The sequence below is a fragment of the Taurulus bubalis genome (genome assembly GCF_910589615.1).
Source record: "Taurulus bubalis genome assembly, chromosome: 18".
NCBI lineage: Eukaryota > Metazoa > Chordata > Actinopteri > Perciformes > Cottidae > Taurulus > Taurulus bubalis.
In genome coordinates this window covers 490,914-503,164 of record NC_136606.1, presented here as the reverse complement: position 1 = coordinate 503,164, position 12,251 = coordinate 490,914, and the positions used below count along the sequence as shown (strand labels likewise).

Sequence of the window (12,251 nt, the reverse complement as noted above, 5' to 3'; positions counted from 1 at the left end):
GTGTGCGTGTGTGGTGTGTGCGTGTGGTGTGGTGTGTGTGTGTGCGTGCGTGTGTGTGTGTGCGTGTGTGGTGTGTGCGTGTGGTGTGGTGTGTGTGTGTGTGCGTGTGTGGTGTGTGCGTGTGGTGTGGTGTGTGCGTGTGGTGTGCGTGCGTGCGTGCGGTGTGGTGTGGTGTGTGTGTGTGTGTGCGTGCGTATGTGCGTGCGTGTGGTGTGTGTGTGTGGTGTGTGCGTGCGGTGTGTGCGTGCGTGTGTGTGTGTGTGTGGTGTGTGTGTGTGCGTGCGTGTGTGTGTGTGTGTGGTGTGTGTGTGTGCGTGCGGTGTGTGTGTGTGCGTGCGTGCGTGTGTGTGCGTGCGGTGTGTGTGTGTGCGTGCGGTGTGTGTGTGTGTGTGTGTGTGTGCGTGTGTGGTGTGTGCGTGTGGTGTGGTGTGTGGTGTGGTGTGTGTGTGTGCGTATGTGCGTGCGTGTGGTGTGTGTGTGTGGTGTGTGCGTGCGGTGTGTGTGTGTGTGTGTGTGTGGTGTGTGTGTGTGCGTGCGGTGTGTGTGTGTGCGTGCGGTGTGTGTGCGTGCGGTGTGTGTGTGTGTGTGTGTGTGGTGTGTGCGGTGTGTGGTGTGTGCGTGTGGTGTGGTGTGTGTGCGTGCGTGTGTGTGTGTGGTGTGTGCGTGTGTGCGTGTGTGCGTGCGTGCGTGGTGTGTGTGTGCGTGCGGTGTGTGTGTGTGTGTGTGTGCGTGTGGTGTGGTGTGTGTGTGCGTGTGTGTGTGTGTGTGGTGTGTGCGTGTGTGCGTGTGTGCGTGCGTGCGTGGTGTGTGTGTGCGTGTGGTGTGTGTGTGTGTGCGTGTGGTGTGTGTGTGTGTGTGTGTGGTGTGTGCGTTACCTCAGCGACGGTCAGCACACAGAACATTGACGGGTGCAGCGGGTCGACGCCCTCCAGCTTCATCCCAACTTTAAAACCAGTTCTCCTACTGGGAACACACTGGGACTGACAGACAGAGAGATACATATCATATTATAATATTTCAACTCTGGCGAAAGATTTGCTCAACGCTGAGTTAGGAAATCCAACAAAAATATCTATAATATTGGATTTCCTAACTCAGCGTTGAGCAAATCTTTCTATCAGAGTTGAAATATTTCAACTTGTGTGAATGAGGAGATGTCATCACCCAACGTCTGTCTGTGTGTGTGTGTGTGTGTGTGTGTGTGTGTGTGTGTGTGTGTGTGTGTGTGTGTGTGTGTGTGTGTGTGTGTGTGTGTGTTACCTGTGTAAACAGTGACAGAGGAGCAGCTTCAGTTTTTTGTTCGTTCAGGTACTGCTGCCAGGACCAGGACCGTCTCTTTACACTGACTGAACACACACACACACACACACACACACACACACACACACACACACACACACACACACACACACACACACACACTTGTTACTATGGTTGCAGCACTGACCCACATATTCATTCACAGCAGGTGAACTGTGATGTCAAAAGGGTCTGCTAACTTGTGCTGCTAAAAAGTGCTGCTAACTGTTAACTAGTGCTGCTAACTGTTAACTAGTGCTGCTAACTGCTAACTAGTGCTGCTAACTGCTAACTTGTGCTGCTAACTAGTGTTGTTAACTGTTAACTAGTGCTGCTAACTAGTGCTGCTAACTAGTGCTGCTAACTAGTATTGTCAACTGTTAACTAGTGCTGCTAAATAGTGTTGTTAACTGCTAACTAGTGCTGCTAACTAGTCATGCTAACTAGTATTGTCAACTGTTAACTAGTGCTGCTAAATAGTGTTGTTAACTGTTAACTAGTGCTGCTAACTAGTGCTGCTAACTAGTGTTGTTAACTGTTAACTAGTGCTGCTAACTGCTAATTTGTGCTGCTAACTAGTGCTGCTAACTAGTATTGTTAGAGGTTTAAGTTAAGGAGTAGACTGGACTAGAGGATTAAGTTAAGGAGTAGACTGGACATAAAGATCCCGAGATGGAACTGACTCGTTACAGAGAAACACATTTTTCTACTAATTCGGCGTAATGGTGAGTTGTATTTTGATGCACTCTATAATTGTTTTTATATCATGTTATTGCGTCATATTTATTACATCATTGTATTACATCATACGTTATATTTATCGCCCACCGGTCTGTGAAAATATTGACTTAGACAAAACCGGTCCATGGCGCAAAAAAGGTTGTGGACCGCTGCCCTGGAACATCTACAAGGACCCATGGAACCACTAGGGGTGGGAATCACTAGAGGTCCCACGATTCGATTTTATCACGATACCTGGGTCCCGATTCGATACTATCACGATTCTGCGATATATTGAGTATTGCTATTTTATTCCCTTTTTTCCACCGCAAATTGTCCCCAAAGGAAAACTGTGTCAACATATTGTATCAAAGAAGATCAACTTTTCAGTCTGTTCATCTCACAGCAAAATGTCATTGTCAAGCAGACAAACTGACCACTACTTTCATAAATGTTGCACCTGACAAACTGAACTGCTTGTGTTACAGTCTACATACAGTCACTTCATCACTACAGTCTACATAGTCACTTCATCACTACAGTCTACATAGTCACTTCATCATTACAGTCTACATAGTCACTTCATCACTACAGTCTACATAGTCACTTCATCACTACAGTCTACATAGTCACTTCATCACTACAGTCTACATAGTCACTTCATTATTACAGTCTCCATAGTCACTTCATCATTACAGTCTACATAGTCACTTCATTATTACAGTCTGCAATAGTCACTTCATTATTACAGTCTACATAGTCACTTCATCATTACAGTCTACATAGTCACTTCATCGTTACAGTCTACATAGTCACTTCATCATTACAGTCTACATAGTCACTTCATCATTACAGTCTGCAATAGTCACTTCATCATTACAGTCTACATAGTCACTTCATCATTACAGTCTGCAATAGTCACTTGATCATTACAGTCTGCAATAGTCACTTGATCATTACAGTCTGCATAGTCACTTCATCATTACAGTCTACATAGTCACTTCATCGTTACAGTCTACATAGTCACTTCATCGTTAGTCTACATAGTCACTTCATCATTACAGTCTACATAGTCACTTCATTATTACAGTCTCCATAGTCACTTCATCATTACAGTCTACATAGTCACTTCATTATTACAGTCTGCAATAGTCACTTCATTATTACAGTCTACATAGTCACTTCATCATTACAGTCTACATAGTCACTTCATCGTTACAGTCTACATAGTCACTTCATCATTACAGTCTACATAGTCACTTCATCATTACAGTCTGCAATAGTCACTTCATCATTACAGTCTACATAGTCACTTCATCATTACAGTCTGCAATAGTCACTTGATCATTACAGTCTGCAATAGTCACTTGATCATTACAGTCTGCATAGTCACTTCATCATTACAGTCTACATAGTCACTTCATCGTTACAGTCTACATAGTCACTTCATCGTTAGTCTACATAGTCACTTCATCATTACAGTCTACATAGTCACTTCATCATTACAGTCTGCAATAGTCACTTCATCATTACAGTCTACATAGTCACTTCATCATTACAGTCTACATAGTCACTTCATTACTACAGTCTGCAATAGTCACTTCATTACAGTCTGCATAGTCACTTCATCATTACAGTCTACATAGTCACTTCATCATTACAGTCTACATAGTCACTTCATTATTACAGTCTGCATAGTCACTTCATCATTACAGTCTACATAGTCACTTCATCATTACAGTCTACATAGTCACTTCATCGTTACAGTCTACATAGTCACTTCATCGTTAGTCTACATAGTCACTTCATCATTACAGTCTACATAGTCACTTCATCATTACAGTCTACATAGTCACTTCATTATTACAGTCTACATAGTCACTTCATCGTTACAGTCTACATAGTCACTTCATCATTACAGTCTACATAGTCACTTCATCATTACAGTCTGCAATAGTCACTTCATCATTACAGTCTACATAGTCACTTCATCATTACAGTCTACATAGTCACTTCATTACTACAGTCTGCAATAGTCACTTCATCATTACAGTCTGCATAGTCACTTCATTATTACAGTCTACATAGTCACTTCATCATTACAGTCTACATAGTCACTTCATTATTACAGTCTGCATAGTTACTTCATCATTACAGTCTGCATAGTCACTTCATCATTACAGTCTACATAGTCACTTCATCATTACAGTCTACATAGTCACTTCATCATTACAGTCTGCATAGTCACTTCATCATTACAGTCTGCATAGTCACTTCATCATTACAGTCTACATAGTCACTTCATCATTACAGTCTACATAGTCACTTCATTATTACAGTCTGCATAGTCACTTCATTATTACAGTCTGCATAGTCACTTCATCATTACAGTCTACATAGTCACTTCATCATTACAGTCTACATAGTCACTTCATCATTACAGTCTGCATAGTCACTTCATCATTACAGTCTACATAGTCACTTCATCATTACAGTCTACATAGTCACTTCATCATTACAGTCTACATAGTCACTTCATTATTACAGTCTGCATAGTCATTTCATCATTACAGTCTGCATAGTCACTTCATCATTACAGTCTGCATAGTCACTTCATCATTACAGTCTACATAGTCACTTCATCATTACAGTCTGCATAGTCACTTCATCATTACAGTCTGCATAGTCACTTCATCATTACAGTCTACATAGTCACTTCATCATTACAGTCTACATAGTCACTTCATCATTACAGTCTGCATAGTCACTTCATCATTACAGTCTGCATAGTCACTTCATCATTACAGTCTGCATAGTCGCGTCATTCGAGCTGGACGCGCCAGAGAGGGGGCGGGGCTTATCTCTGTGGTTTATCTCTGTGCCTCCACCATGAAAATAACTACTATTTCTGCTTCATACTTGTTGTGGAAATCCCAAAGAGGTCGGAGCATCAAACGCCGTCGTGTCTGGGTTCATAATATTACTTCTCCAGGACTGCGTCGGGATGACGGTGTTACGGAGTAACAGGCGGCCGTGTTAACTGGTGACTTCCTGCCGAAAGTCACCAGTTAACACGGCCGCTTCCAGCTGCACAAGAGCACAGCAGCCAGTTTGATGTATGCTTGAGTTACGTCTTTGACCAGCGCCGTGTCGCGGACTTTGTCCTGTGCGCCGTGCAGCATGTGCTGCAGCGCCGCTACGAGTGACAGGAAGTCCAGACGGTTGATTTACACGCGGACGGCACATTTCTCATTTCTTTCTCCGATGCCTCCCATAATTGATTACATAAAAAAAAAGATCGATACTTGGCTGCCGTGTATCGATACACTATCGCCACGCAAACTATCGCGATACTATGCTGAATCGATTTTTTTCCCCCACCCCTAGGAACCACAGAGAACCCTAGAACATCTTCAAGGACCCATGGAACCACAGAGATGCTCCTCAGTGACCCCCTTGTCCTTGAGAATGTGGGTCCTGGAAGAGTTTTAGTGATCACTGAAGCTCTTCCAGAGTACTTGATCCCAGAGGTCCTGATCTGAACAGAGAGACAATCAGAGAGCAGGGTTCCACTCAGGTGGACCAGGTGTGTATGTGTGTGTGTGTGTGTGTGTGTGTGTGTGTGTGTGTGTGTGTGTGTGTGTCACCTTGAGTGCTGCTGACTTTGTTCTTCATCTTGTGTTCTTCTTCTTCTTTGGTTGTTTTCTGCTGAGACAGGAAGTAAAGACGTCATTGATCGGTTTCTTCTTCCTGTCAGGTGACTCAGGTGAGCCTATGGCAGAGCTCTCCACACAGGTGTCACAGACTCTGGTTTCTTGATTCTTCCCATGAATACATTCATAACAATCAGACTAATGATTAACATCATCATCATCATCATCATCATCCTGACAGGAACCGACTCCATTTAAAGACACACTCACACAGGAAATCCACACATGCTCCTTCAAAATAAATGTCTACCTGCAGCTAAAGAGTCAGATTCGATCTAGTCAGATTATTTAAATGATTCAAACATTGTGTTGTCATCAATATTTAATACCGATGTTTTTCACAATAACCACTAAGAAAGTACTTTGTACTTAAGCAGGTTGCAGCACGTGACTACATGCACTGTGTTTGTTTGTGTCAGCACTTGTACTTAAAAAAAGAAACAACAACGGCTCACAATCCGCACTCTTATTGTGAATGTCTGACCGGAAGTGTGCTGACAGGTTGAACCAGGAAACAACAAACAGCGGGGATCCGCGGCCCTCTGCGCCGGCCTGCGACCTCCTGTGAGCGGCCTCAGCAGCAGAGAGCCGCTGAGAGGAACCGGAGGACCGGAGAGAGAGAGGACCGGGACCGGGCCGGGACCGGGCCCGGACCGGCCGCTCAGACTGCACTTACCGTCCCTGGTGTTCCGCCTCACTCTGCCGCTGACAGACACACAACACGGAAATAAGGAGAGCCGAGCTCACTGCGCATGCTCCCAGGGGAAGGAGGGAGGAAACAGCGTGACAATATATCAATGAAAAAAGCACAATGTATAATAAACAATGTATCATTATAAACAATGTATCATTATAAACAATGTATAATAAACACAATGTATCATTATAAACAATGTCTAATAAACACAATGTATCATTATAAACAATGTCTAATAAACACAATGTATCGTTATAAACAATGTCTAATAAACACAATGTATCGTTATAAACAATGTCTAATAAACACAATGTATCATTATGAACAATTTGATTTGATTTGATTTGAAAACCTCCTAGCGTTCCTGTAAAATTTGCCTAAATCGCCGATCCAGGTACCCAAAGTAAACAGGAAGCTGTACTTGAACTAGGTGGAGTAAATGCATGGTCTTGGTCTCTTTTGAAAGGTAACACTCTGAAGTTTATATACTATATATAATATATATATATATATATATATATATATATATATATATACATATATATGTATATATATGTATATATATATATATATATATATATATATATATATATATATATATATATATATATATATATATATTAAAAAGGCTTATAGTCTTGCAAACTTATAGAGGTACTATTCATATTTACTACCAGTATTGCTGACACAGAGAAAATTAAGTATAAATGCATTTTTATGCTAATTCAATGCCAAACTGAGGCTCTATCAGCAGCTGGTCTGTGTCATGAAGCTGAAGCCTGTTGGGATCATCTCCACCCCCACTTGTTTAGACCCATTTTTTAGGCAATTTCATTGGCTGTACGAAACGCCCGTCATCTGAGCTGTACGACGTGACAGGCTTGAGCCACGTAAGAAAAGAGAGGCTTAGCCTGTTCTTCAACGTAGCTTCTGGTTGGGTAATGTAGCCTGTCAGTCAGGACATGAAGCTCCTATTGGTTCAATTGGGGATTCAATAGAAACGTCAGATTTCGGCGGTCATTTTGATGTGCCGTTTTCCACTGTGCTTTAATGCAAACTTGCAATGGATGCTACAATGAAAACTGCTTTCTTTCATATCTTCCAGCTGATATGAAATGATGTAACGCCAGTTGGTGGATATTTATGGATGTAATCACGTGTTTTGGACTAAATCTTTTATGGGATTTATTTTTATTGGACCTTTACGACGTAACAACGCCGTTTTTTTTTTTGGCATGTTATGGATTTATGGATCAATATAAGGCGTCATCGGTGAGTTGCCTGGATTTTGCTATCGTTTGTTAGTTTGTTGTTGTCTGACAAAAGTCTCGTTTTTGCTGATCTGATCTTGAAACAGGTTACACAGCTGGAATGAATGAATGAATATATACTTTATTAATCTCCAAGGGGAAATCAGTAGCACCTTACCACTTGAAATACAAATACACAAGATAAAAAAACAAGATAAAAGATAAAATATATAAAGAAGCAATAGGGATGAGAGATATATACAAATTAAAATAAAGTATAATATATATCTATATATATATTTAAATATACACAATACAATAGAATAGAATACAACTAACTGGAATGAAATATATTTATATTTACAGCTGAAGAGTGTATTCATTAATTAGGTATATAAGTAATTTAGATAAACAGATAGTGCAAAGTGCAAAATGCAAAGTATGTATGGTACAGTGATGAATTAATCCACGGAGGAACTAGCAAGCGGTGACTTGTTGTAAAGCCGTATAGCTGTCGGCAGGAATGTTCTCCTGTAACGGTCCTTATTGCAGCGGAGCGTGAGGAATCTGTTAGAGAAAGTGCTCCTCTGGCCCTGCAGCAGGTGGTAGAGAGGGTGGTCCAGGTTGTCCAATTTGGACAAAAGTTTCTTCAGCGTCCTCCTCTCCACCACCTGCTCCAGAAACTCCTGCTTGCAGCCGATGATGGAGCCGGCCTTCTTAACTAGCTTGTTAAGTCTGTTGGTGTCACCGGCTCCAATGCTGCTCCCTAGCAGACGATGGAGAAGTACAGGGCGCTGGCCACAACCGACTGGTAGAACATCTCCAGCATCTTGCTGCACACATTGAAGGATCGAAGCTTCCTCAGGAAAAAGAGTCCACTCATCCCCTTCTTGTAGACAGCGTTGACGTTGGCCTTCCAGTTCAGTCGGCTGTCGATGGAAACACCAGGTACCTGTACTCCTCCACTATGTGATGAGACACCAGGTACCTGTACTCCTCCATGTGATGAGACACCAGGTACCTGTACTCCTCCACTGTGTCCACGTCCTCTCCCAGAACACTCAGAGGACTAGGAGCTGTTGTCTTCCTCCTGAAGTCCACCACCATCTCTCTGGTCTTGGCCACGTTCAGAAACAGGTGATTCTCACCGGCCCACTTCACAAAGTCACTCACCACTGCCCTGTCCTCCTCCTCCCGTCCATCCCTAATACACCCGACCACTGCAGAGTCATCAGAGAACTTCTGCAGATGGCATGACTCTGTGTTGTACTGGAAGTCAGTGGTGTACAGGGTGAACAGGAAGGGAGACAGAACAGTTCCCTGTGGGGCTCCAGCATCACTGACCACCGTCCCAGACAGCACACGGCCCAGTCTGACACACTGTGGTCTGCCTGTGAGGTAGTCAGTGATCCAGGAGACGGTGGACGAGTCTACCCCCACCACCCGCAGCTTCTCACCCAGTAGCAGTGGTTGGATGGTGTTAAATGCACTGGAGAAGTCAAAGAAAGTGACTCTCACAGAGACACCGGTTCCATCCAGGTGCGACTGAGCTCGTTGCAGCAGGTAGATGATGGCGTCGTCCACACCCACATGAGGCTGGTAAGCAAATTGTAGAGGGTCCAGCGACGATTTCACCTGCGGTCGGAGGTGAGCCAAGACCAGCCTCTCCAGCACCTTCATCACATGGGAGGTGAGGGCTACCGGTCGGTAGTCGTTGAGGACGGATGGAATCGACTTCTTCGGGACAGGGACCAGGCACGACGTCTTCCACAGCACTGGGACCTCCTCCTGCCTCAGGCTGAGGTTGTAGAGGTGCTGCAGGACACCAGACAGCTGGGTGGCACAGGTCTTTAGGACCCTGGGGCTGATGCCATCAGGTCCTTCAGCTTTGCCTTGGTGGAGTTTCTCCAGCTGTCTTCTCACCTGGTCAGTCGTCACAGAGAGAGGGGGGAGGATGGACAAGCCTATTGTTGTTGAGGGCTCAATGGAAGAGCCATTGGGTGTTGAGGGCTCAGCGAAAGTGCAGCTCAACAGGGGGGGCAGAGGAGGAGGTGTGGAGGTGAGGTGAGAGGAGGAGACGGATGAGGGCTGTGAACTAGACCTATTGAAGCAACAGTTCAGCTCGTTGGCCCTCTCCAGGGAGCCCCCTGGTTGTCTCCTTCCCACCTTGAAGCCGGTAATCTGCTTCATCTCGGTCCACACCTCCCTCGTGTTGTTCTGCTGGAGTTTGGCCTCCAGCTTCCTCCTGTAGGAGTCCTTGCCCTCCCTGAGCTTCACCTTCAGGTCACGCTGGACTCTCCTGAGCTCATCCCTGTCCCCCGACCTGAAAGCAGCTTTCTTCTTATTAAGAAGAGCCTTCAGGTCCCTGGTGATCCAGGGCTTGTTGATGGGGAAGCAGCGCATAGTCCGGGATGGTATGGTGGTGTGTTCACAGAACTTGATGTATTCTGTGATGCAGTCTGTCATGCTGTTGATGTCCTCCCCATGTGGTCCACACAGCACATCCCAGTCCGTCGACTCAAAGCAGTCCTGCAGGGCGTCGTTAGCCTCCTGAGACCACCTCCTAACAGTCCTGGAGGTCGCAGGCAGCCTCTGCACCAGAGGAACATACCTGGATGTCAGCAGGACCAGGTCGTGATCAGACCTGCCAAGGGGGGGAAGGGCAGTTGCCCTGTATGCATCCTTAGTATTTGCATACAGGAGGTCCAGAGTTTTATTGTTTCTTGTGGGGCAGTCAACATACTGTACAAACGTAGGCAGAGCTTTGTCCAGTGTTGTGTGATTAAAGTCACCAGTTATTGTCATAAAAGCACCTGACTGTTGACTCAGCAGTCCAGATACAGTGGAGTGGATGGTGTCCACTGCTTCCTCAGCGTCAGCTGATGGTGGCACGTAAACGGCGACAACAATGGCAGACGCAAACTCTCTCGGCAAATAATACGGGTGCATCCCCACGGCTAACAGTTCAATGTTCGGGCTGCAGAAACGCTCCTTCACACACACATGGTCGGGATTGCACCACTTCTCGTTCACATACACTGCAATCCCTCCCCCTCTCTTTTTGTTGCTCAGTGTAGCGTCTCTGTCCGCCCGTACAGTCCTGAAGCCGGGCACCGACGCGCTGTGGTCCGGAAAATCCGCGTGCAGCCATGTCTCCGTGAAACACAAGATGCTTCACTCACGGAAGATCCTCTCAGTCTTTACCAGCGCGCCTAGCTCGTCCGTCTTATTCGCCAAAGACCTCACGTTCCCCGTTATGATTACCAGTACCGAGGGTTTGTATTTCCTCTTTTTTGCCCTCCTCTTGACACCCGACCTGCAGCCCCGAGCCCTTCTCCGTAGCTCCAGAGGGATCACAGGCCCGGTTCCAGGCTGCGGTTTGCACAGCGCAATCAACTGAGCACGAGAAAAAACAATAATCCCAGTCATTGTTTGTTTGTGGCCCTCCGTTGCAAGCGGAAAAGTAGTCAGAAAGCCACGAGAAAGTTGAGAAAAAGTTACGGTCCACTGTGCAGGGGTAATTTAAACCAAACGTGAAATAAAAGAAAAAGAAGAAGAGAGGAAAGTGGAAAAAAAAGACAATACAATAAAGAAACATCAGGCAGCTATTGCGACAGGCAGCCGCTGGCACGGCGCCATCTTGCACACACACGGAATCACAAGAATCATAGGTTTTCAGAAACATATGGCACTCGTACCGAACTATAAATAGAACTATAAATAGATGTACAGCGTACAATAGAATACAGTACAGGACGCCCGCGGGACGGCAGAATGTTAAGAGGTTCCCCAGTGGGGAAACTCATGCGTCACCAAACAGTCAGACTCATACAGACAACAACAGACAAAGTTCACAGACAAGAGACAAATTACAAAGAACAAACACCAAAAACAAAGCCAAATGAAACAAGACACAAGCCATACGATACAAGACACATGACCGACCTCAGATACTAAATCTAAAAATCTAAAAACCACAACTTCATTAAAATCTAACTGCTGCTGGTATAAAGACCTTCTGAGTGGTTCATAGAACACTTTAGCATCCTGAGTCTCACTAAATGAAATTCTGAGTCCTTTAAAAACACCGTGTAGTGGATGGCCTTCAAAAGAAACAATTGTTTTTAACTTGGCCCTTGTTCTTTTTCCTATAGTGACCTCTAGTGAGTCCGCGGGAAGGCCGATCACTGAGCCTTTCTGATCATCTTATTGATCCTGCTTCTATCGTCCGCAGTGATCCGCCCCCCAGCAGAGCACAGCATAGAAGAGGACACTAGCTCAGATCCCCTGATAAAACACATGAAGAAGCTTTCTGCTGATGTCGAAGGATCTAAGCTTCCTCAAGAAGAAAAGTCTTGACTGAGCCTTTTTAAATACAGCATCAGTGTTCTTTTTCCAGTTCAATGTACTGTCCAGATGGACCCCAAGATATTTATATGACTGGACAATTTCTATCTGCTGACCTGCAATAATCAAAGGGGAGACCTCCTCCTTCTTCCTTCTGAAATCAATGACCAGCTCTTTGGTCTTTCCAATATTTAGTTTTAAGAAATTGTCATCACACCAGCTGAA

At 44.7% G+C, this 12,251-nt stretch overlaps 1 protein-coding gene across 3 annotated transcripts in view; it reads right to left on the bottom strand.

Moving 5' to 3' along the window:
* The window catches only part of l3mbtl4 (L3MBTL histone methyl-lysine binding protein 4), a 39,089-nt gene extending 32,638 nt beyond the window's left edge, over positions 1-6,451 (bottom strand). For all 3 annotated transcript variants that reach the window (XM_079233891.1, XM_079233892.1, XM_079233893.1), the window contains exons 1-4: positions 6,409-6,451; positions 5,667-5,724; positions 1,261-1,346; positions 876-980 (exon numbers count right to left, since the gene is read on the bottom strand). In XM_079233891.1, coding sequence (XP_079090017.1) covers positions 876-980; positions 1,261-1,346; positions 5,667-5,694 — 219 coding nt within the window. In that variant the 5' untranslated portion in view covers positions 5,695-5,724; positions 6,409-6,451. The remainder of the gene's footprint in view (positions 1-875; positions 981-1,260; positions 1,347-5,666; positions 5,725-6,408) is intronic.
* Positions 6,452-12,251: the final 5,800 nt, after the last annotated feature.